General features: G+C 40.4%; 1 protein-coding gene across 14 annotated transcripts in view; it reads right to left on the bottom strand.

Moving 5' to 3' along the window:
* RBMS3 (RNA binding motif single stranded interacting protein 3) overlaps positions 1-27,472 on the bottom strand; it is a 1,027,957-nt gene that overhangs the window by 139,302 nt on the left and 861,183 nt on the right. For all 14 annotated transcript variants that reach the window (XM_043442422.1, XM_043442434.1, XM_043442432.1 and 11 more), the window contains one exon: positions 20,487-20,593. In XM_043442422.1, the coding sequence (XP_043298357.1) occupies positions 20,487-20,593 (107 nt within the window). The remainder of the gene's footprint in view (positions 1-20,486; positions 20,594-27,472) is intronic.

The following is a 27,472-nucleotide window of genomic DNA, read 5'->3' on the forward strand; positions in this document are numbered from 1 at the left end:
AGGGTTACTGATAACTCTGGCTAAAGAAATAAAATCTGAGGCCCAGGAAATGAGACGAGAATAAAAGAGTAGATATGAAGACAGATTTCTCCCACCTTGGGGGAAGCAAAGATACTGATGTCAAAGCATATAGATTCTAAATCTAAATTCTCCCCTGGATGGGCTTCCACCATGTGACGGGTGGGAGGCTGGCCCGAGGCTGAAGATCCCCCAGAAGCGACCTGTCCAGGCTAGACTCCATGGTTCTGGGTCCTCAAGATGATCCGTCTGAGATGAGATTTCCTGCTTAGAAACCCTAAGCGTCTCTCCTGTACCTTACCCAAGATGTCAGACAAAAGACAGAATGAAAACAAACAAACAAACAAAAAAAAAAAACAGGCTGTGTACGCAGCAAAGATAGTGTTAGTTAATAGGAGATTTAGATGATCATTGTATTTTCAGACCAAATTGTTTAAATCCCAGGAAACTTGTAGGTAGCCAAGCTTACTCCTTTTCCTTGAACTGCAGTACTCAAAGACCAATGCTCCCCAGCCTTTCTTGACTTGTAAATTGTCATCAATATTCTCTTTTTATGCCATGTATATTTGTTTTGGCAATGTTAAGTAGGATTTTTTTTTTCTTTCACATTTGACTTGAATTCCTCACAAAATTATTTATCACAAAATTCTATTTCTTTGTTGGATAGTATTTGATAACCAGAAAGTTTACATTGGCCTTTTCCTGCATCTTAAATCCCCATTCATCTTTTAGAAGATGGAAATAATTAAATAGAAAGCCATATGATTTAGTGGAAAGGACACATGTTTTGGACCTGGGTTCAAGTCTTAGCTCTGTTGCTTTCTGGCACTGGGACCTTGGGCAAGTTATTCCATTTATTTGAGCCTCAGTTTCCTTAACTGTTATATGGTATGGCAACACCTATGTCATTCGATTGTTGTAAAATGTGAGACATTACATTTGTGAAGTGCCTTGCACAGTGCCTAGACACTAGACACACATGTAAATATTATTATAACACAAGGCAACACATGGTAAGCATCCTGTGAGAGTATGGATAAAGTGGTGAGTGGAAAGGCCGGGGTGCTCCGGGAAGGCACCTGCAGGAGGTAGAGTTCACTGGAAGCTTGAAGATGCTTAGGATTTCCACAGATGGAGATAAGAAGTGGAGGCCAGCTCAGGCAGAAGGGTTATCATGGAAAAAGTCTTGTGAATAAAAAGGGCAAGGCAGATAGTCCACCTGGAGTAGAACATTGGTGAGAACAGTCAAAAGTAAGATTTGGAAGGAAAGGAGGAAGGTCTTGATTGCTTGGCTCCTATTGGTAGAAAAATGATACAAAGAGGGCTGGGAGACGTCCCTGATGGTCCAGTGGTGAAGAAGCCTTGCAATGCAGGGCACACAGGCTCAGTCTAAGACCCCACGTGCTGTGGAGCAACTAGGCCCTCAAGCCCCCACTACTGAGCCTGCTTGATACAGGGAAGATTTCACACACTACAGACACCTAATACCTGAGGTTGTCAAATAAATAAATAAACGTTGCTTAAAATGAGAGACTGGACAACAAGAAATAGCATGAACCCCCAGAAAACAGAGGAAAACTCCCGAGTGATGGGTGACTAGGGTAGACACTGGGGGACAGGGAGGTAGAGAGAAACTAAGGCACGGATGAACCCAAGTTTCATCTACTTCATAATTTTGTCTGGTGTCAGTCCTGCCTCTGAGGATCTTTGGCAAGAGGACACCACCAGAGCTCAGCATTTGGAACACCGGGTTACAAGGTAAGAATGGGTTAAGCAAAGGGGCGTTGGAGCATAACCTGCTGGCTGAACACCACAGCACAGTAACCAACCTGGGCCGCACCTGGTTTTCATTTCATGTGTAACAGATTGTTGAATCACAATTCTAACATGGTCTTAATACGGATTTTGCATTCCATTTCCTTTCTTCCTTTGCACAAGGTAAAAAAGAAAATTGATTTGCTGCTCTGTCTAGCCACCGTTATACTGAACTAGGACCATGAAATTGTCATTATGTAATTACCAAATTTTATGGCATGTTTACAAACTCCAGAGTCACAAAAAAGGTAAAATAACTTGGAACAAAACGAAAATGTCACACCACGTAAGTAGAAAAGTGATGTTCAATTCTCTCATTCTCTTTTGAAAAGGATTTTTAATAAATTCACAGATATTTTCCATATGTTAAGTTCACATTATTTGTAGTGATTTATGATTTACTTCAAAAAGAAAGGGAGTTGTTTTTTTTTTGGGGGGGGGTCTTTTTTCCAGTAGCACCTGAGTTTTGTCTTAGTATTTCAGTCATAATAGGGTTATTTCTAGTCTTTCTAGACAGAGTCTGTAAGAACTAAGTAGAAACTTTAAACTGTAGTTTACAGGAGTCAATTAGATGTCAATGAAAAAAAATGTTGCCTGCCATATCAGTAAACAAAGATCTTGCAACCATCAAGTCATCACATTGCAGCAGTCCTGGTGAGTCCTGTGGGAACTCAGGATGAAACAGGATGCCCATCATCAAGTCATCAGCCACTGTAGCCACCCACAAATGTACGCCTTGAGGAGACTCGGGATGGGAAAGCACAGGATACTGGCCATAGACAGCTGAGGTGCATGTCAAAGGGGTGATTTCAACGAGCCCTGAATTTTTCATCTTCCCGTATAGAGGAAGGGAGTGTCTGCAGTGACTCAGCAGTAAAGAATCTGCCTGAAATGTAGGAGATGCAGGGACACCAGTTCAATTCCTGGGTCAGAGAGATCCCCTGGTGGAGGGCATGGCAACCCGCTTCAGTATTCTTGCTGGGAAAAGTCCATGGACAGAAAAGCCTGGCGGGCTTCAGACTATGAGGTCACAAGGAGTTGGACACATCTGAAGCATGGCATGGCATGCCACATACAGAGGGAAGCACTAAATTCCTTATATTGAGCCACCTTGTTTTTCTTAATTAAAAGTAATCTTTTGATGTTCTGACTACCTGATCTTTGTTGCAAAAATCTCTGTATATCCTGGCTCCTTCCCTACCTCTTTGGAAGCAGTCTCTTAGATCTGAGATGCTGTGTCCCAGGCTTAAGTCCTCAGTTTTGTCTAATGAATGACACATAATTTTCAACTTTTAGGTTCTGCATCTTGTTTGGTCAACATAGGATACCAAAATTATTTCCAGTAATCATAGTGGATACTTTGAGACATGTCAGTTTGACTTAGGAGCAAGATATTTGATATTCATAACTTTAAATGAAGAGGTAATAATTATGGAAGTACTGCTTAAAATGTACTCACTAGGGAAGTACTAGGGAAGTAACTGGATTAGTTACAAATGAATAATTATAAAAATCCCCCCTCTTCTAAGATCAGATTTAAGGCAACCTTTAATAAATAGGTAGTAAATGTCATATGTTTTAGTTACCCTTGTGTACTGAATTAGCACAAGATTAAGTTCAGGAAGCCTATGAAGAAAAGGATAACTTGGTTTTCTGGGTATCATTTTTAGAGTTTAATTCTTGCAACTAATTTAAACCCTATTTGCAACTGTTAGCTGGTTATCATAAGAATTCAGTAAATGAAATAAAGTGACTTAAAAATTATATTTGTTGCTTAGACGCTAAGTCGTGTCCAACTCTTGCAACCCCACAGACTGTAGTCCACCATGCTCCTCTGTCCATTGACTTTCCCAGGCAAGAATACTGGAGTGGGTTGCCACGCCCTCCTCCAGGGGATCTTCCCAACCCAGGGATGGAACCCAGGTCTCCTACATTGGTAGGCGGTTTCTTTACAGCAGAGGGTTCCCTGGTGGTTCAGTGATAAAGAATCCTTCTGCTGAGGCAGAGGCGTGGGTTCAGTCTCTGGGTTGGAATGATCTCCTGGAGAATCCCATGGCCAGAGGAGCCTGGTGGGCTACAGTCTATGGGGTTGCAAAGATGATATGTGAAAATGACTTAAATTATAATGCATTATAAATGTTTAGGTATGGCTTCTGTAGTGAAACCTTTGTACTATCAGTTCAGTTCAGTCGCTCAGTCGTGTCCGACTCTTTGTGACCCCATGGACTGCAGCAAGCTAGGCCTCCCTGTCCATCACCAACTCCCAGAGTTCACTCAAACTCATGTCCACTGAGTCAGTGATGCCATCCAACCATCTCATCCTCTGTCGTCCTCTTCTCCTCCCACCTTCAATCTTTTTCAGCATCAGGGTCTTTTCAAATGAGTCAGCTCTTTGCATCAGGTGGTCAAAGTACTGGAGTTTCAGCTTCAGCATCAGTCCTACCAATGAACACCCAGGACTGATTTCCTTTAGGATGGACTGGTTGGATCTCCTTGCTGTCCAGGGACTCTCAAGAGTCTTCTCCAACACCACAGTTCAAAAGCATCAATTCTTCGGCGCTCAGCTTTCTTCACCATCCAACTCTCACGTCCATACATGACTACTGGAAAAACCATAGCTTTGACTAGATGGACCTTTGTTGGCAAAGTAATATCTCTGTAATATAACTTTGTTATATTTATATTTTACCAGCTTGAGAATGGCAAGGGGTCAAGAATAAAGGCTGAAACTACAAGGTTAATAGTACAGTAACTCTAGTGGTAGAAGTTAGTAAAAATTTATAAATCCAAAGCACAAACTGACTGAGAAGGTGAAGGTGTCATATGTGATCCCTGAAGTGTGGATATCCAAGCCATTCAGAGCAACTGATAAAAATCACCAGAAAACTGCAAAATGATCAAAACCCAGTCAAGCTTTTGGCCAAAGAAAGGGCTTTTCACCTTCAGTTAAGAGAGGCAGTAATCCTAGGAAATAATATGCTCAGGGCAAAACTGAAGTCAGGGGCTCTTGCTGAATGGGGATGTAGGAGCATGACCTCCTGGCTTTCAGAAGAGGCAAGTGGCGGGGCTTTCCTGGGGGCAGTTCTGCCATGGATACATGGCCACTGAGTGGTCTGTGTCTCCTGCAAGAGGCGGTCAACCATTGAGAGGGTAACAGGCAGGAAGGCCAGGGGTCTCCAAATGGAGGAAATAGGCTGCAAGTGTCAGACATTTTTATCTCTCTTAAGTGGCAGGAGGAAACAAATTAGAGATATATTTTTTTCCTTCTCTATACAAATTTAAAAGGAGGTTTCTCTTAAAATGCTGTGTTGCCATGACACCTGGTTTCACCTGAAGCTAACTATTCTCAAAACTTTGAGTTAACCAATACATTTTTCTTATGGAAATGTTTGTCTTAAGCTATGTTAATGTGCTATGCATTTACCCCAGACTCTGTAAGTTCCGCCAAATGGCTCAAACTACTTGACAAATCGGTATGTTATACTCAGATATTGTTCCCCTAATCTATGTAAATGAAACTATTTGTTTGGTAATCTGCTCTTCTACAAGATTCAAGTCAATCGTTTTATAGCCTGGGATAAATTGTCTGGTGCCATTCTGAGTTTTAAGACATTCCTTTCTTTTCATTAACAGACTGTCAGTGACTATATAACATACAGCTGAAGACTAGAAGGTGGGTACTCTTTCTGTCCCCTTCTGATGCCTATGTCAGAAGCTTTCTCTATCTCCTTTATACTTTAATAAAACTTTATTACACAAAAGCTCTGAGCGATCCAGCCTCGTCTCTGGCCCCGGATTGAATTCGTCTCCTCCGGAGGCCAAGAATCCCGCGTCTTATGGTTCAGCAACAACCTTTCACCATGTAAGGCAGGTATCTGCTCTTACCTGCTGAAGGGATGCTCCCTGGGCTGTGAGCAGCCAGTCCCTCTTCTAAAGAGAAACGTGGGAATGTGTGAGTCTTTCAGTTGTGTCTGACTCTTTGCAACCCATGGACAGTAGCCCACCAGGCTCTTCTGTCCACAGGATTCTCCAAGCAAAAATACTGGAGTTGGTAGCCATTCCCTTCTCTAGGGGATCTTCCCAAACCAGGGATCGAACCCTGGTTTCCCACATTGCAGGCAGATTCTTTACTGAGTCACCAGGGAAATCCCTCTAAAGAGAAGGTGAGGAACCAATGAGATGGGAGACAGGAAAATGTCCCAACCTACAGAAGGGGGCCAGCATTGCATGGTCCTGGATGGGACAGAAATCCTAGAAACCGTCTCATAAAAGAGGCCAACCAACCTGTGAACTGGCTCACAACACACTCTAATTGTCATAGTCCCTGAACCCTCAAAGCACTGTGAGCCTCTCCCCTCATTTCCTTCAGATCACTCAGAGCGCTTTTTCTTCTTTGGTGTTACTCGCTCCATCTGCCTTTGAGATGTCAGCGCTCAGGACGAGGGCTTCCCTCCTTCTCTCTCCTTCTGTGTCGTGATGACATTCACCTTCTGATCCCAGCTACTGTTTATCAGTGGAGCCCCAAATCTGGGTCTCAAAATCAAGTATCTAAACTGAGTTCCAGACAATCACTGCCAAGATTAATTAGTAAGTGCATGCATCGTCAATATCTTCTAAAGTTATCGTTTCCTATTTGGGTGTTTACTATTATCCTCTCATAGAAAGTATTCTCTTCAGCCTCTGCTTCCACCTTCCTTTCAACCCACCAGCCATTACTCTGTGCTGTGAAATTTGTTCTTACAGCGGGCAGATCCAACCAGCATGGGGTCACCGAAGGGATAAAGCACGGCTTACAGAGCCCTTCATGATCAGATGTGTGTGTACCTCTGACCTCGGCCACTTTCCTGTGCGATTCCAGACCCCACCCTTCACCAACTCAGACAGACACTCACCCTGTCCTGTAGTGTGACCTCCGGACCTCTGTGGCTACAGGTGTTAGCTGGAAACTGTGTAGCACTGAGGGAATGTGGAAATTCCCTTCTCCAGGCTCAGACTAAATGTCGTGGCCTCTAGAAGCCACTTGCCTCCATGGAGCCTTAACCCCTGCCTTTGTTCTGCCCCCATGATGCAGGACGGGAGTGAATCTGACCACACGTGCTGCTTGTGTGCCCCTCCTAAATGGGCTCCTGGCTGATTCCATCTTGATATCTCCTCTTCCCAAGCCAGTTATTGGAACATAACAGACTCATCAGATGATTGTTCAATGAATTAGTGGATGAACATATGACTTGAAAATTTTGAATTTGGACTTCAGTTAAATTTATATTTGGGTCTTGCTCTTTTTTTTTTTTTGCTGTGCCACACCACATCCGGGATCTTGTTGCCCTACCAGGGATCGAACTTGTGCCCGCTGCAGCAGAAGTGCAGACCTCCAACCACTAGAATGCCAGAGAAGTCCCAAATTTGTATCTGAAAATGGAACTGCGGTACTTTGAATTTTTATTTTGCCAGTAAGATTTCCTTAAAAAAAATTAAAATGAACTCAATCGAACTTCTAAAGACAGTATCTCAGCCCTTGATTTTTGATTAGCAGAGATAGGGAGAAGCAAAGTGATTACTGGGGTCACTGAGAGAGCTTCCTGATGCAACAGGGTAGCTAGTGCACTTGAACCATAATATCAGCAGGAATCCAAGAAGAACTTGAGGCCCCTCCTTACCCAGGTGCCTGACCCTGAAAGCAAAGAATAGAAGACTGTTAAAAGTCATCTTGAAATCCCCAGAGGTTTGTCAGCAATCAATTAAACGAAATGCAGGAGATGTATCACTTACAAAGAAAATAGCAAAAATACGCAGAGAATAAGAGAAGATTTGCCTCCTTGTGTTCGAGAAAAGACCATCAAGGGGAGTTATGCTGCTGCTTATGCACTTTGCCATCATGATATTTCCTCTTTTCAGCTTTTGCTATAACATTCATATCAGACAGAGATGTTATCCCCTATCCAGCAATAGAAAAGGACAAGATAAAAAAGATGCAGACAGAATTAAGACTGCAAAAATCTATGACTGCACACACAAAAAAAGCATTGTTCAAAGGGAAGCAGAATAAAAGGTATCTTAGCATTATGTGCGTGGGTGCACCCTAAGTCGCTTCTGTCCTTTCTAACTCTTTGCGACCCCTATAGCCTGCCCGACTCCTCTGTCCATGGGATTCTCCTGGCAAGAACACTGGAGTGGGTTGCCATGTCCTCCTCCAGGGGATCTTCTTGACCCAGGGATCGAACCTGCGTCTCTAATGTCTCCTGCATTGGGAGGCAGCTTCTTTACCACTAGCACCACCTGCATGGTATCATGTAGCTAAAGGTCTCAAAGTCTGGGGAAAAGAGAACAAGTTCTAGTCTGAGTCTGTCATTAAAACCAAAGTTAAATGAAGCCTTGATTGATAATCATAAAAGAGACAAGAGAACATTGCCATATTTTATGTAGGTGCTTCTGTTTTCACCTCAGTCTAAATGACTGATCTTCGTAGATTCCAAGACATAGTTTTGTTTTACTTTTTAAAGTCTGTGAAATCGAGGCTAACAGGATACTTGATGGCATTCGAGAGTTTGGCAAGTTTCTCCTCTTTTTTAGTGGTATTTAAAATAGTATTTTGTCTTTAATTGATTGCTGTTTTACAGTCAGGGTTGCAGTGTCCATACTATTAAACCCCACACAGGTAAATCAGGTAAAAAATATAAGATGTTGAGGTTACTTCCAGGGCGAGCCGGTGTAGCTAGATAGGTGAAAGTCTCGGGTATCTAGCTAAATGATCTGTATCCTTCCAGATCCCATATAAGGTTTGATGTCATATGGAAATTGTAAGCTTCTGCTTACATATTGATAGGGGACTTTCCTGGTGGTCCAGTGGCTAAGAATCTGCCTGCCAAAGCATCGGGCATGGGTTCAATCCCTGGTCTGGGAAGATTCCACATGCTGCAGGGCAACTAGGCCCATGCTTCACAACTATTGAACCCACAAGCCCTAAAGCCCATATCTGCAACAAGAGAAGCCACAGTAATTAGAAGCCTATGAACTGCAACTGGAGAGTAGATCCTGCTCTCCACACTAGACAAAGCCTGCACAGCAATGAAGGCCCAGCACAGCCAAAAGTAAAATAAATACATTTAAAAAATATTGATGGGGACCACTCTGCATCTTGTGACTGGTGGGCTGCCAAGACAGCGCCAACCATTCAAGAAGTCCCCCAGTTGGCTGGTACCTCACATAGTTGCCCTGATCCACGGGGACTGCATCGAGGGTCCACAGGAGACATGGTGATCAACCATCAGCCTTTCTCCTTGTAAATGCTTGATGTAATCTTCTCAGCCTTGAGCCCCTCCTAATTCCTCCTCCCCAAGAACATGAGTGAGTTTTTCTAGCCTCTTGCTTGGGAGTAAAGAGAAGGCGGAGGACTAGAGCTCATCATCAATCATATTTTATCCAAACTTACACTATCACAGGAATTTACAAGACTTGCCTTTTACCTTCAGTGATCATAGGTTAGTAAACATTAGATCTGGCAGTTTTAAAATAAGGACATTTAACTAAGAAAGCTTTCATGCTGAGTGACTGAGAATTCAAGTTCATGTGCCAATGGGAAGAATTCTTTTGAGATTAGAAGGGTCGTTCACCTTGAGTCTGCTCTCCAAATTACAGGCAAAACACATGAAATGAAAAGAACTACATCTGGTCGGCTGATTATTACACTTAACTCCAAGAGCTGTCATGTCGCCTAAGAGACAATTTCTCTTTTCAAGATCATATATATAAAAATTCTCTTTACTTCAAAGTTAAAAGGACTATTTGCAGAACCTAGGTATGTTGATAGATACATCTTAACTATTCCCCCAAGGTCTCATTAAAAAAAAGATTTGGACAAGTAGCTGTCATGCACTGTGATACAGCCAATGGAAACAGTAGTCAATTATATATATGATGTTTCTACTTTCATAGAATACAGCTGAATATAACCTGAATTTACATGCAATTACTACTAAGTTTTTCAAGTAATTCTTTAGATATACTATTTCATAGGTAACTGTACTTCAGTTTCTCTTCAATATTACTTCTAATAGCTCAATGGGGCAGGACTTTAATTCAATATCTCTGAAACAAATTTTCTGATGTTCAGTCTTGCAAAATAAAATTGCAGTCAATATGGCTTGAAAGCTAACAGAAATGGTAAAATCCTGGGCCTGTTGTCAGGGTCTTCTTAGACTTAACACATCACTGACCAGGGAATTTTTGAAGAAAGTAACACCTGTGGCCAGTGATGTTATGTAAGTAAACACTGAAACATCTCTGGTCAATAACATTCAGGTAACGAAAGATGCATCAATACTTCTCTGATCAATAGTGAGTTAATATGAAGGACTGGTGATTGATCAAATAGTCTAAGCAGGATGCACTGGTCATAAAAGATCCAACTAAAGGCCATGGGGCCACGTATGTGAGTTCTGCCTTGTCTTCCTCACTGCTAGGAATGTCTCCAGGCACATGCTTTATAGTAACATTGGTGATACCTAGGGACAACCAAATGCTCTCAAGACACTCAACAAAATGTTCTGTTGTGAGGGTTCCCTATGAGTGGTGACTAGAAGGATTGCCTCTTTTCTCCAGATTTTATGGAGCATGTTTGCTGCTACTTCCACAGACATCTATGTGCCCTTCAGCATCAACACTGGCCATATGAATGTGACTGGATTTGGTTCCTACAGAACAACACGCCCTTCTTATCATATGCAAACAGGTGAGTAGAAAATAATGATATAAATGATAGTATAAATAATTCAATGTATCAGATTTTTCTTGCTAAGGAAGATAGCAAGAATGGGTCAAAGGATTAAGGATCTTTATGAAATAATTCCAAGTCTACTAGTCACTCATAGACTCAATAAATTAATGAACATAGGATTAGAACTTTCCCCAAATTCCTTAGAAAGTTTTATATATATTTGTTGAGTAGGATAAGAACCAATGTCTTTAAATCCATAAAAACTGATGATAGACTGTAACACAACTCTTCAAATAAAGACAGCTGACTCATACACTGGTAGCAGTTAATTTTCATATCCAAGCAAATTTCTTGTTACCTGAATGGGAGAGACAAAAACTTAACCAAGAGACTGGATCCCACTTAAGGACAGTGAACATAAAACAAGATAGAATGCATTCTTGTTATTTGAAGTAATTATATTGTATGACGTCACCATGAACACTGAATTAGTGAATGCTGAGTCACTGCTCTTAGAGGAAATATAGGGTTAGGTCTGGTCACAACATTTTTACCAACTAATCAATAAAAAACCTTGTTTTATATGTCTAAAGACACCATATTTAATATATATTGCTTATTCATTAACATTGAGCTCATGGGCAACAGCACTCTAAGTAACGCCTCAACGAAGTCTGTCTTCATTTTTCCATATTTTCTCCATAAGGCACATTATGGATTTCTTTCACTTAGAAACACCAGACAGCACTTCAAAACTACAATTTAGGGCCACTTTGAAAATGGAAAACACCAACATAAAGCATGAACAAGCAAAAATGTAGCCCTAGCATAGAGAAAACTTACCTCAACTTAATAAAGGACATACACGACAAACTTACAGCTAATATCATGCTCAATGGTGAAAAGCTGAAAGCATTTCCTCTAAGATTAGGAACAAGACAAGGATGTCCACTCTCACCACTTTAATTCAACATAGTTTTGGAAGTCCTAGCTATGACAACCAGAATAAAAAGGAAGTAAAGGGAATCCAAACTGAAAAAGAAGTTAAACTGTTACTGTTTGCAGATGACATAATACTATACACAGAAGATACTAAAGATACTGCCAGAAAACTTCTAGAGCTCATCATTGAGTTTGATAAAGTTGCAGGTTACAAAACTAATACAAAGAAATCTGTTGCATTTCTATACACTAACAATGAAAGATCAGAAAAAGAAATTCAAGGAACAATTCCACTTACCATCACAGAATAAACCTACCAAAGGAGACAAAAACTTGTACTGTGAAAACTGTAAGGACACTGATGAAAGAAATCAAAGAAGACAGAAACAGATGAAAAGATATACCATGTTCATGGATTGGAACAATCAATGTTGTCAAAATGACTATACTACTCAATGCAAAGTACAGATTCAATACAATCTCTATCAAATTACTAATGCCATGTTTTTTTCACAGAACTAAAACAAAAACCTTAAAATCGGTATGGAGACACAAAACCTCCAGATAGTCAAAACAACCTTGAGAAAGCAAGGCAGAGCTGGAGAAATCAGGCTCCTTGACTTCAGACTATACTACAAAGCTATAGTCATCAAAAAAGTATTGTACTTGAATAAAAACTGAAATACAGATCAGTGAAATAGGATAGAAACCCAGAAATAAACCCACGCACCTATCATTAATTAAATTATGATAAACCAGGCAAGATTACACTATGCTGGGAAGACAGTCTCTTCAACAAATGGTGCTGGGAATACTGGACAGCTCCATGTAAAAAATGAAATTAGAACATTCTTTACACCATATACAAAATTAAGCTCAAAATGGATTAAAGGCCTAAATGTGAGATTGAACACTATAAAAATCTTAGAGGAAAACAAAGGTAGAACACTCTATGACATAAATTGCAGCAATATCTTTTTTGACCCATCGGCCATAATAATGGAAACAAAACCAAAAATAAACAAATGGGAGCACTCAAACATGTATATTACTGTATGTGAAATAGATGGCCAGTCCAAGTTCAATGCATGAAACAGGGCACTCAAAGCCAGTGCACTGGGACAGCCCTGAGGGATGGGATGGGGAGGGAAGAGGGAGGGGGTTCAGGATGGGGGCGTGAGTGCACCCGTGGCTGATTCACATCAGTGTATGGCAAAAACCACCACAATATTGTAACTTAATTAGCCTCACAATAAACAAATTCAAAAGTAGTGCAAAAGAAACAATAAATAAAAAGACAATCAATAGATTGGGAGAAAATATTTACCAATAAAATGATAGACAAATATTAGTCTCCAAAATTTACAAACAGTTCATGATGCTCAACAGCATCAAAACAACACACTCAAAAATTGGGGAGAAGACCTGAATAAACATTTCTCCATAGAAGACATACAGATGGCAAAGAGACACATGAAAAGATCAACATTTCTAATTATTAGAGGAATGCACATCAAAACTACAATGAGATATTACTTCATACCAGTCAGAATGGCTATCATCAAAAAGCCCCCAAATAATAAATGCTAGAGAGGGTGTGGGGAGAAGGGAAGCCTTCTACATTGGGGGTGGGAATGTCAACTGGTACAGCCACTATGGAAAACAGTGTGAAGTTTCCTTAAAAAACTAAAAATAGAGCTACTCTATGACACTGCAATCTCACTTCTGAGTATACATCGGGAGAAAAGCATGATCTGAAAGGATACGTGAACCCCAGGGTTCCCTGCAGTGCTGTTAACATTAGCCAAGACACAGAAGCAGCCTCAATGTCCATTGACAGAGCAATGGATAACGAAGATGTGGTACGTGTATACAATGGAAGACTACTCGGTCATTAAAAGAATGAAATAATGCCACTTGCAGCAACGTGGATGGACTTAGGGGTTACCATACCAAGTGAAGCAAGTCCGAGAGGGAGAAATATCATGTGACATCCCTTATACGTGGGATCTAATAAAACATATACAAATGAGCTTACTAAACAGAAGCAGACTCAGAGACTTAGAGAACAAACTTGTGATTTGGGGGGAAGGATAGGGGAGCGAAGGGGTAGTTAGGGAGTGTGGAATGAATATATACACACTGCTATATTAAAAATGGATAAGCAACAAGGACATACTGCATAGCACATGGAACTCCACTCAATGTTCTTTGGTAGCCTGGATGGGAGGGCAGTTCGGGGGAGAAGTGATACATGTGTATGTATGGCTGAGACCTTCTGCTGCCCACCTGAAACTATCACAACATTGTTAATTGGCTATACCCCAATACAAACTTAAAAGTTAAAAAAAATGTAGCCCTAAATAAGGACACTATTTAATATAATAAGAACTGAAACAAGAAGGCAAAGTATCACGTGTTCAACCTCAGCTGGGAGTGTGTATTTGGTGACTCAAACTTTTTGCTGTTCTGCACATATTCAAATGACTAAGAAAGGGGACTTTTCTGGTGGTCCAGTTATTTAGATTCAGTGCTCCCCATGCAGGCAGTCTGGGTTTGACCCCTGTTCAGGGAATTAGATCCCACACGCTGCAGTGAAAAGTCCACATGTCACAATTCAAGATTCCCGCATGCTGCAACAAAGATCAATGATCACACATGCTGTGGCTAAGACCCGGTGCAAGCAAATAGACAAAATAAATATTTTTTTAAAAAATGACCATGAAAGCACTGGGAATACTGATGCTGGGTAGCAAATAAGTTTTAGTAAGTGGGATAAATATACACATTTGGAGCCCACAAATTGCGTCTTTCTTCATTGATTATTTCATGAGTCTGAGTGTTTCACTAAACAAAAGGAAATTTTGTAAGTTAACACCACTACTTATAAGGACTCTAAAAATCCCTTACACTGAAGAATTTGGTAACCTCACGCTTGAAATAGATTAGGGTGTAGAAACCTAAAGATTATTTACATTTAGCACTATGAAGCCTATAAAATATGCAAGAAAATTCCTGCTTCCTATTTTTTTGTTTTTTCAAATTCAATATTTATTTATTTGGCTGAACTGGGTCTTAGCTGTGACATATGGGATCTAGTTCCCAGGGATCAAACCTGGGCCCCCTGAATTGGGAGCTTGAAGGTTTAGCCACTAGACTACCAGGGAAGTCCCCTAAATCTTTGTTAAGTCTAGAAAGTCACCATCTGTGTTATCAGAATGCTTCTTCTTTTGAAGATAATAGTTTTGAAAGATACTGGAAAGTACTTGAGCATGTACTCTTCATAACCACAGAGGTTGCATAAACACATTCATAATTGCCATTATTTGGCAGAATAGGTCGGTTAATAATTTATCCTCTTTCCCTTTAAAAACACCAAACATCAGTTCTCAAGAGTAGCTCAATCTTCTTGGTATCTAGCAAGGCTTCATGCTTTTCTTTTACTTTTGCATTTTTCTTTCATCTTCTCCATCCAAGTCCCCTCCCCTTGCCAGCTCTTGGCTTTTTTGATTACATGGCCTTCAAGAGAAAATCGGCTAGAAATTTGAAAACCACGTAATGCTTCAGTGCTAAATAATTCTTGAATGCAAATGATGATTGTGAATATGATCTTATGAAACATTAACAATATTGGTCAAAGTAAAATTAATTTCTACTTGTTTTAGGATATATTTTTAAGTCAAAAATTCAGCTGGAAAGTGATATGAACAGTAGATTTTCTTTCAAACATGTTACACCATTAACAATAATATTTGGAAACTAGAGAGATGTAGCATAAAACTAGAAATCGAGGACTGACAGTCAAGTCATGTGAAATGCATAGTGAGGCTGGCTTTCCAGTTAAACAGCCCTGAGTTGTGTGTGTGATGATATTATGGTAGTTGTAATAGGAGCTAATCCTTGGGTAAGTACATGCTGCCAGACACCGTGCCCACGACTGTACCTTCAACACCTCATTTAATCCTCCCATTCACCACGGGTTTGCTGCCAACCATTCTCCTCCTACTGATGAGGGAACAGAGACTGTCGCTCGGCTTGAGAGGGCCAGAGCTTGGCCCTTTAGTCACTCAAGTAGCATGCCTGGTAAATTAATGATCAAACGCAAACAATTTTGAGCATATCACAGACGTTAACACACATGATTCCTAAAAATTTAGGAAGAATTGTTATTTTAAATGGGGTACACTACAGAAGGACTGAAAATTTGTTAAATAACACTCCGAAGCTTAAGTTCCTTCTCTCAGCTTTATTCTCTCTGAGCCACTCAGCACCCAAGGACATGGATGCATCCACTGGACAGGTGACAAGGTAGAACTTTTCAACTTTTGGAAGAAATGGGGGGTTTAAATGCGTACAGATCAATTGCTCAGCTACTTACCCTGAAAATAGTCAGTCAATCAAATGAATAGTTAATGGTTAGTAACAAGACAAATGTGAGTTGATATTCTACTGACTACTGTTTTTGTTATTTTTGTTTGTTTTTGTTGTTATTTGGCTTTGGTTTTCTTAACCTGTTTATAAGTATGAAGCCAGTTACAGAGAGTGATTTTATTTCTGAAACACTGAATGATATTCGATTCTACTTTGAATCTCCTACTTTGCCGTTTTAGGGTCCCAGAGGATAGGGAATCTGTCTGTATGCTTCCATCATGTCTGTAGTATCCAGTCTTGGATACTTTGGCTTCGACTTCATGTTACCAGCTGTGTTAGCCCCTAATAAGAGAGTCAGCCTGTCCTTTGAAGCCAGAAACTGACTTCTCTTCTCCAGCTATGAAAAGTCCTAGATGGCAGCCTCTTCCAATAGCAACTGCTGCATCTACACTGAAAATCTGTTGTTTACTGTAGCAATATTCATGGATTATCTTAGCAAGAGACAGCTGCTTCTGCTTCTTTTTTAAACTAGCATCATGAGCCAATCTCTGCCTACTTCAGACTTTTCTTCTGCAGCTTCCTCACCTCTCTCAGTCTTCCTAGAATTCAGGAGAGTTAGGGCTTGGCTCTGGATTAGGTATTGGCCTAAGGGAATGTTGTGTCTGGCTTGATCTTCTACCCAGACCACTAAAACTTTCTGCATGTGAGTAATAAGACTGTTTGCTTTTCTATCATTCATGTGTTCACTGAAGTAGCGCTATAATTTCCTTCAAGAATTTTTCCTTTGTGGTCACTACTTGGCTAACTGTTTGGCACAAGAGGTCTAACTTTCCATCTGTCTGGGCTTTAAATATGCCTTCCTCATTAAGCTTAATTTTTTTTTCTAGCTTTTGATTTAAAGTGAGGGACATGGGATGCTTGAATACTTAGAGGCCATTAACTGGCCTAATTTCAGTGTTGCTGTGTCTAAGGGACAGGGAGGCCGGAGGAGAGGGGAGAGACAGAGGAGTGGCTGGTCAGTGGAGAAGCCTGAACACACACATTTGTGGATTAAATTCACTGTCTTATGTGGGCACAGTTCATGGTGCCCCAAAACAATCACAGTAATCATATCCAAGATCACGGATCACCTATTTGTTATGGTGGTCCTTTCGGTCTAGTAGTTAAGAGTCTGCCTGCCAATGGAGGGGACAGGGGTTCAATCCTTGGTCCTGGAAGATCCCACATGCTGCAGGCCAACTAAGACTGCATGCCACAATGCCTGAGCCCACCCTCTAGAGCCCGTGCTCACAATAAGAGCAGCCACCACAAGAAGCCCAAGCACTGCAACTAGAGAAAGCTGTGTGCAGCAACAAAGACCCAGTGCAGCCACAAATAAGTGAAATGAAATCATTTTTAGAAAATAGTAAGACTGTTGGAGCCCTTGGAAAGAAAAGGCTCACAGTACCACTCCCGACCCTTCTGCTCCAGCTTGGGGTGTCACTTGAGAGGTTAATTAATAACTTTCAAATATTTCAGTGTTTTTCACTTATGCAAAAATAGGTCCACCCGCATGTACCTATATTTCAAAACCTGGCTAATTTACGTTAATTCATGTGTATGATGGGTTCAATATTAGCATTTCATCAAACTATGCTAAAAGAACTGTTATCAAAATGCCACCCAGAATAAAACAGCTTTACATCATAAATGAAAAGTTTAATTAGCCTATCAATTGTCATGTTTAAGGTACTTTGAAGTTGCTTGCAATCCACTGGCTTTGTGTTTGAAGCATTGACTCAGAAATCCTTCTCACACTGTCACTTTTTTACCTGACTTTAGAGATAGGACAAGTAAAGAGTAGCCTCAATGTACACTATGATCTCAGGGTCTGAAGCATCAGAACCTACATTATAATTTTTTAATTTTATCTAGTGTTAATGTTAGTTGTTCAGTTGTGTCTGACTCTGCTCCTCTGTCCACGGAATTCTCCAGGCAAGAATACTGGAGTGGGTATCCATTCCCTTTTCCAGGGGGTCTTCCGAACCCAGGGATTGAACCCAGGTCCCCCTGGGTTCTCTCTCTTTGCAGGTGGATTCTAAGGCAACCATTATTTTACACAATAACACAAACAAGCAGAAACAAACACCCACAATGATCTCCTTAAAAAGCTGGAGACTACAAGGGCTACGAGACAAACGAGAAACAAAACTGCCCACCGGAAATGGACTTCAAGGGAAGATGCACGTCTCAATCTGGATGAGGGAAGGGAGCAAATAAAAAAAGTCTCCCCCAAGAATCTGACCCACATCCTTGCTTTGGTTAGAGTTTCAACGGATACAATCTATGTGGTCAAAGACCTAAAGCAGAGAATGCAGGTAGTGCCCCCAGGTGACTAACAGGAGCAAATGCAAACTGTTTTGCAACACTATAATAAGAGCTTTCAGCACTTTTAAAATATGGAAAAAAACAACAAATAATATGTGTGTCTTGGAAACAATGAAATACAATAATTAGAATGGATGGCCTTCTAAGAAATGATTAAATATTGCTTACATAGGATTAACTTGTACGATGTCATACCATACACACCAGACTTACATACACATGTATTTTACTCTAGCAAGTACAATGCAAAGGGGAAATACAAGAAAAAATACATAGTAACATAATAATGGGCAAAGTAATCCAATATTTTTGGTGTATCTACTTCTAAAACCATAGTCATGGTGTAAAAATTAAAACACTCATCTCAAAACCAAGATACCTGATACTTTTAGTTCATGCCATTTTTTTTTTTCCTGATTTCTTGTCTCTGAATGTCTCTATGTACTTGGAATAAGCTTCTATTCATCACAGATATATTTATGATGGCCCCTTGATTCTCACATTCAACGAGAAAACCTGTAGCTCTTAAAAAACAACTTTAGAAAATGAATATTAGGAATATACCTTTAAAACTTACATTTAAATTGCAAGTGCTCTGGATCCTAAACTTGACCCCACAATGCTTCTTTGGCAATAACAGCACATGTGGTCTTTGTCATGTCTAAAACCCAGAGCCCTGGATTTTGTACAGAGTAGCAGAGAGGGTTCTCTAAGTTTATATTTCTTTTACGTTTATTGGTTTGGTTTCTAAGATGTGTAGAGTCATGTGAGGGGTCCTGCCACAGCTGGCATCTATTCAGTGAACGCAATAATACAGGAACTGTAATTCCAGTCATGAGTGCTAAGTTATCTAGTTAAAAACTGAGGCTTTGGGGTTATGGTCTGTAATCCAGAAATCTCTAATCAGCAAGCATTTGACTCAAGTAAATTTTGAAAGATCAAATGAGTCCTTCTGGACCACGGATGGATGATTGCCATGGGAGCAATGTGGAAAAATGCTGTCATAGATCAGCTGTCTTCAGGGAGCAGCGGGGCTCCCCGCTGGTCACAAACTGCCCACTTTGGTCACACCCTGCCTCTTCTGTACTGACACAGCACAGACTGTCTTTCTAAAACTAAAATACTGAACCCCCCCTGTTTTTAGCTTCAAGTGCTCCATGGCAATTCTCTTTTTAAGGTAATGAATTACAGATTACATAGTATTTGAACATAGCTATCTACTTTACGAGGGGTTTTGAGATCTACATGGAAATACTCAAAAATACGGTCTTAGAAACTGAAAAGTGGCTAAAGGTTTTGCTGAGTAAAAAAACTCGGCCTCTTTTCTCTCCTTACAACTGTAATCTCAGTATTGAAAGTGCAAAATGCTGTGCCAAGTAGGATGCCGCTTAAATGGATGAAGTAGATGCTTTGAATAGAAATACTAAATAAAGCTCTTCTGTTGAAATGATGGGCTTGGTATAAAATGGCATTTATTCAAGGCATTCAAACAACTCCATTCTATTTCACAAAGAATAAAAAGACCTCTTAGAAGCCCAGACACATTTTCCTTGTCTTCCTATAACAAAAATAACCAAAGGGAATCATCCCCAAGTGGCATTGAAGCCATAAGCTTGCTTTTCTCCTGTTTTGTGTTAGGAGACTAGATGGGTAATTAACTGTCAAATGCTTTTCTCCTTGTTGTGAAAAGTAGAACCCTGTGTGTACCAGCTTTTCTTTCTCCTTGACCATCAGAAAATGCCACATTTTATGTTGATGCGTACATATAAAACACAGATCAACACATGTATGAGCATTTGGGCATGCTCCAAGTACACATAAAAATAAAACTAGACCATCATAATGGCAGAATGAAATAAATCTAACTTTGTTTTCTTTCAAACACAAACATGTAACTCTCACTGTTGATGTCACTGAAAGTATTTTCTTAAGTAATCATACCCTTATTTTATAACTATGACACAATTATGGAGCAATTCTTTGTGGCAGTCTTTCAGGAACTACTGATATCTATTGGTTTCACATTTGCTGAAAGAGGATTTACCGACAGTGCAGAACTAGGGTCAGTCTGGAAGTCCTATTCTCCTTCTCAACTAATCATATTCTGATGAAATCGATATAGGTCTGCTCATTTGCCCCCTTTGAAGCCATCTGGTTTTCTGTGGGACCTGGTTTCCTCATGGCCCCGTATGTCTGTCTCGCCAGCCCTCTGAGGGATGTCTGTGGCCACATGTCTGAGCACAGGTCGGTCAGGACTCACCTCTCCTTCCCTGGGCCAGGGCCTTCCATTCTGGGTGTATTTACTTTGATTCTGTCGCTTCTTTTGTCCTCCATCAGCGAATTTGCACAGTAAAGGCTCAGTAGGGGCTGGGAAGATAAGAAACCAATTTTACATTAGCAAATCCCCTTCAAAATCAGTGATTATGTGAGTCACAGTAGTGCTTTGTGATGCATATCTTTTGAAGTCTTTTTGCTTCTGGAGAGATATTTGGCCCCCTTTTAGTTTCAACTTGGTTGGCGGCTGTTCTAACTAACTGGGCTTCAAAAAAGTACTGGCAGACCATCAAAGCATATAACAAATATCGTTGAAAAAATAACCAGTTTAAGCAGAATGTGCACTTGCCTTAGAGGTAGAGTAAGAAGACAAGAACCAACCCCTTCTGATCATGATGGTGTTAAAAACAAGACAACAAGCCTGAAATGGAGTCACTTATGCTAAACCCCTTGTCACTGAACAGACTTAAGTACAGTTTCAGCCTCTCTGAGAAGTGGAATCTGAAATGACTTGGTCAACACTCAGAGGTCACCTGCCTGATAGACTCCTGCCTTCCCTTTAAAGAAAGTAACTTGGCCAGAACCAATCCACTTTTGCTAGAATGCCTTCCATTTTTCATTTTGTACAGCTCCTGGGAGCTCCTGTCTCTCTGCTGGCTGGGATGCTGCCCAGTCTGTGATCTCCCACATGTTGTACTAATTCTTTGCTCTTCTCTGTATCCTTGCCTTTTACCATGCAGCACTGCTGACTGATATACTCAGTTTTTGAGTATCTGCCATGTATATCAGAAACATCCATATTATTAAACTTCTATTTGTTTTTCTCTTGTTAAGTTACCTTTTAGTACAGGGGTTGTCTCAGTCAAGATCTTGAAGGGGTAGAGGGAAAATTATTTTCCTCTCCTACTATATATGTGCGTGTTGTTGCTTAGTCACTAAGTCGTGTCTGCCTCTTTTGTGACCCCATGGACCGGAGCCTGCCAGGATCCTCTGACCATGGGACTTTCCAGGTCAGAATACTGGGGTGGATGACTGTTTCCTTCTCCAGGGGATTGTCCTGACCTGGGATTGAACCTGCATCTCCTGCATTGACAGGTAGATTCTTTACCACTGATCTACCAGGGAAGCTCATAGATATATACGTGTGTGTGTGTGTGTGTGTGTGTGTGTGTGTATGTATATATACATTTAAAAGTCCCTTTTATTGGTGAAACTTTGGAAGGTAAGGTATGGGGGAACAGCACTGCAGGAAAAGAAAAACCTGAATATGCAATTAACCTTAAGATTTCTTTTACTCACTAGCATAAAAAATTTTTCAGATGCATCCTTGAAACATATACTACCAGTTAACAATAACCTGGAAGTATATGTGGCACAGTGGTAAAGAATTCACCTGCAATGCAGGAGACCCAGGTTTGATTCCTGGCTGGGGAAGGTCCCCTAGAGAAGCAAATGGCAACCCACTCCAGTGTTCTTGCCTGGAGAATCCCATGGACAGAGGAGTCTGCTGGGCTACAGTCCATGGGGTCGCAAAGAGTCAGATGTCACTGAGTGATTAACATACACACAACAATAATCTAGCAAGACAAGGACCAAAGATAGACAGACTAGAAGATTCTAGATTTTCAACCTATCTTTAAGTTTACCATTATTGAAAAGAGAACTTTCAAAAAAACTAAGGGAACACTAAGGGAAGTTTAAAAACTCACAGGGTGAGACTTTCTTAGCTTTCAACAGAGGTTGTGGTAGTTCAGTCGCTAAGTCATGTCCGACTCTTGCGACCTCATGGACTGTAGCCTGCCAGGTTCCTCTATCCATGGGATTCACCAGGCAAGAACAATGGGGTGGGTTGCCATTTCCTTCTCCAGGGAATCTTCCCAACCCAGTAATTGAACCCAGGTCTCCTGCATTGCAGGCAGATTCTTGACTGACTGAGCTACAAGGGAAGCCCTAACAGAGATATCTTTGCAAATGATGTTTTACAATATCTTACAGTCTTCAAGTCTTCAGTTCAGTTCAGTCACTCAGTCATGTCTGACTCTTTGCTACCCCATGAATCGCAGCATGCCAGGCCTCCCTGTCCATCATCAACTCCCGGAGTTTACTCAAACTCATGTCCACAGAGTCAGTGATGCCATCCAGCCATCTCATCCTCTGTCGTCCCCTTCTCCTCCTGCCCCCAACCCCTCCCAGCATCAGGGTCTTTTCCAATGAGTCAACTTTTCGCATGAGGTGGCCAAAGTATTGGAGTTTCAGCCTCAGCATCAGTCCTTCCAATGAACACCCAGGACTGATCTCCTTTAGGATGGACTGGTTGGATCTCCTTGTAGTCCAAGGGACTCTCAAGAGTCTTCTCCAACATCACAGTTCAAAAGCATCAATTCTTTGGCACTCAGCCTTCTCCTCAGTCCAACTCTCACATCCATACATGACCACTGGTAAAACCATAGCCTTGACTAGATGGACCTTTGTTGACAAAGTAATGTCTCTGCTTTTTAATATGCTATCTAGGTTGGTCATAACTTTCCTTCCAAGGAGTAAGTGTCTTTTAATTTCATGGCTGCAGTGATCTGCACCATCACTGCACCATCTGCAGTGATTTTGGAGCCCCCAAAATAAAGTCTGACACTGTTTCCACTGTTTCCCCATCTATTTCCCTTCAAGTCTTAGCCAACCCAATATTCGAGGATCTTCATAGAGTGTTAGGCTATGGATGCTGACAATGACCTACTTGTATTTATTGACATTGCTAAGCTGAAACATCTGCTGTCATTTCAGTAATTTGAAGCAGATTTTCATGGAAAAGAAGATAGGGCTACAATGATTTACTAAATGAATTAAAGAAATAAAATCCCAGAAACAATTGTTCAAAAGTGTCATTAAAATAAGATGGAATATCCATAATATTATCTTTGAATTGCAGGCATGTCATTCTGTTAGTTTCCTAAGGGACCATTTTATTGACAGTGGAAGAGAAAACATCAGTAAATTATATTAATCAGATTTATATAATCTTCTAGTCCTCATGTGATTTCTAAACACCTGTAATATAAATATCCAAACTCCTCAACTAGAAGATAAGAATCTGTGTCCTAATCTTACCTTCCATCAGTCTCCTCCCCTTCCCCAGGGGTTTACAGATGCCTCACCTATGAATGCTTTTTTTCTCCTGCCTGAAATTTCCTTTCCTGGCTCCCCCGACCTTAGCCCCTTTACTTGTCTGGCAAATTATGAAGCAACCTTCAAAATGTAGTTCAAATGTCATATTCTTTACTTGGCAAATTTTTTCACAGGTTGAATGACATTTTGAAACTGAGTGGGACCCTGTGGGGCCCTACTGGGTACAAATCCTTTTCCTGTCCCCTATTTTTTTGTTTGCAGGACATAGGTTTCATTCCATCTCCTTGACCTTCCCTGAGATCCAAAGGACAGGTCCAAACAGTTGCTCATCAAAGAATGGAGGAACAGCCAAGAAACAGCAGAACACCCACCCTGGGGCAGGGTCCTAGTTCCACCTTAAGCAATATAGATGATAACATATCTCCAGTTCTTCTGTAGGAACTAAGGCCTCCATGCAGGTGGAGGATGGTAACTTCAGACTGGGCACAAAATTCCTGGATACCACCCTATTATCTCATCATCAACCAATCAGAAAACTGCCTGTGCACAGTGGAAGATAACAAAGGCTTTGACCCCTTCCCCAAATGATTAACAGAGATTAACTTTTAAATTCTTTAAAATTTTTCATGGGACTTCCCTAGTGGTCCAATGGCTAAGATTCCAAACTCCTAATTGAGGGGGCCCAGGTTCAGCCCCTGGTAAGGATCTAGATCCCACGTGCTGCAACCAAGATTTTGCATGCTACAATGCAAGAGCCTGCACGCCACAACTAAGACCTGGTGCAGCCAAACAGATAAATGAATAAATATAAAAAAAAAAAAAAATTCATGGTTGAGCAGAATCTCAGGAGCTGGTTCTTGGACATGAGGCTGTCTTTTCCCCAGGTGCTGGCTTGCTGAATAAACCAACCTTACCTTTCATATCAACACTTGCCTCTCAAGTATTGGCTTTATAGCAACAACAGCCAAAACTGAGTTTGGTAACAGTTTCTGTCTGTGTTAAGTCTTCTAACAGTAACAATTTCCAGGCTTGAAGGTGGGAAGTGATGAGTAGAGGTCTGAGTGAAGTTTGTGTGTGTACTTGTGTGTGTGAGAGAAAGTTGTTAACAGCATCATTGCACATAGATTTACAAGATGTTTGACGGTGCTGCTATTCAAAGTGTTGGTCAAGGACCAGCAGTAATGGTATCAGCACATGGGAACCTGTTAGAGATTCAGAGCCAGGGGCCCTTTCCCACATACACTGAATTAAAGTCTGTATTTGCACCAGATCCCAAGGTGATTTCTGTATACACTGAAGTTTGAGAAGCACTGATGTGACGACTGACTCCTTAACAAAGGAGGAATAGATCTCAGAGGGCAAGCATGAATGCTCTGCAAAATGAAATGATTTCAGTAGCTGAGAAATATATTATCTACAATTTCCTTATTGCAGTACTATGATGCCAATTAATTTTGTTTAGTCTCTTTTAACAGTAGTTAAAATAGAGGCTAAATGGAGAAAAGGCCTTTGTGGAAGTGAGATGCAGTTATAAGTCACAGATTGCAATGTGCCAGAAGACATTATGGTCTCTCATATAAATGGGGGGAATTTAAAATATAATTATAACAATGCATGGCAGTAAAGTTGCATGGTAATTATGAAGGGGTAATTACAATTTGCTTGCTTAGTGGAGTATTTCAAGTCTTTCAAACTTTGTATTAAACATAAAACACTGGATGCATAAACTGATAAAATAATCTAATGGTTTACAGGATTTGCTATTGTATTTTAAGCAAACAGACCAACAACAAGCATTTTGCTTAGTAAAATTAATGCAAAACACTATATATTGATTTATTTAAAACTTAACACATCTTCAATTTTGATTCTAAAAATGTTTCTAACATTGTATCCTATAAGTAGATATGGACATACGCTTTAGCTAATATGTATGACTAATAATAGCAGAATTCCTGCTGTCCCTCAAGGAAGATGAGCATTTTTAATTTTTAGCATGGAGTTTATATAAACTCTTCTAGTATTTATATTGGGTTTGTGGTCAGGCTTTTAAAAAAATATCTCTTTATTACCTAAATTACAATTCTGGTGTTTTAAATGTTAAATTTAAAAGTGTCCCACCTCAGATAGAGTGTAAGTCTTCAGGGAAAAAAAGGAGTGGGAAGAGCTGAATTGAGGGTATGTTAATGACAACAGAAGCAGCTTATTGAAAGGTGAGCATAAAAAAATCTTTGACCAACTAATAAAAATAAATGAAAAAAAAAATCTTTGAGTGAGAGTACAGGGAGGAGATTTAAAAAAAAAAAAAAAGAATTTCAAGAACTAATATAAAAGGACTTCCCTGGTGGTCCACTGGCCAAAACCCTGTGCTCCCAATGCAGGAGGCCTGGGTTCCATCGCTAGTCAGGGAACTAGACCCCACATGCTGCAACTAAAGATTCTGCATACCACTAAAGACGTGACAGAGCCAAAGAAATAAATAGATATTTTTAAAAAGAAATAAGATTAAATGTGATAAAATTTTAATCTAGAAACCATCATTTTTTTTTCAGGTATAGATATGAATTAGTTTTTATTTGAAGCAAACTATCCCTGTGATGTTCAGGGTGACATATACATTCATAGTCTGTTCTTTGTGATTTCATGCAGTAATCTCTTACTGAGATGTATGCTTGATTGCACATATTTCCAGCCCAAAATTGATACAGAAGATGGTTTTTCCACTGCCTTTTTGGAAAAGTTCTCTCAGAGCTATTAAGTTGTCTCCCAGGTTACAGTCCTCAGCAAGGTCCCTGAATAAACCTTTATATTAAACCAAACATTTATGTTGTGTGGTTTTCTTTTGACACAAGAATGCATTGGGCTGGCCAGAAACTTTGTTCACATTTTCCCATCTTACAGAAAAAAATCAAAAGAACATTCTGGCCAACCCAATATTTGAACTTTCAGCCCTTAATGCAATTCTCCCATCTTTAATCTTCCTGCTGTCTTCTACCTGACCAGTGTCCCTAATTCCTTCATATGCAGACAGAAGTAGCCTGTACTGATACTGGAAAAATAATGATGTACAAATTACGGGTATAAAGGACTTCACTGGTGGCCCAGTGGTCAAGAATCCATCCGACAATGCAGGTGACAAGATTCAATCCCTGGTCTGGGAAGATCCCACATGCCATGGGGCAACTAAGTCCGTGAGCTGCAACCACTGAGCCCATACTTCAGAGCCCTCTCACCACAACTAGAGAAGCCCGAGCGTACAATTAAGATGCAGCACAGCCAAAAACAAACAAACAAACTATGGATATAAGTGTGGTTCTAACTCTATGCTAGAACCCACGTCCTTACTTACTTATATACTTACTGACATATCTAGGAAATTTTTGCAGGGCGAATTCCTATGATCTGTCTACAAATAATTTGCTACTTTTATTCCATATGTGCTTTATAATGATAAACATAATATAATATATGTATGTGTGTGGCACAGTGGTAAAAATATTCGCCTGCCAATGTAGGAGCTGCAAGAGATGTGGGTTCGATCCCTGGGTCAGGAAGATGCCCTGGAGGAGGAAATGGCACTCACTCCAGCATTCTTGCCTGGAGAATTCTGTGGACAGAGGGGCCTGGTGGGCTACAGTCCATGGAATCACAAGGAACTGGACATGACTGAGTGACTAAGCACAGCATATAGATATATAAGTCCCAAATATAGAGTATAATTGATATGGTAAAAATTACCTGAAGGTTACAACATAGAATTATAGTTTGGAGTTAGAAAGTCCTTTGCAGATGACAAAGTGAGTTATTTGGTTACATTTCCTTACAACTTCTAGCAGCTTGTTTACCATTTAA

This window comes from Cervus canadensis, chromosome 22 (assembly GCF_019320065.1).
Source record: "Cervus canadensis isolate Bull #8, Minnesota chromosome 22, ASM1932006v1, whole genome shotgun sequence".
In the NCBI taxonomy this organism is placed as follows: domain Eukaryota; kingdom Metazoa; phylum Chordata; class Mammalia; order Artiodactyla; family Cervidae; genus Cervus; species Cervus canadensis.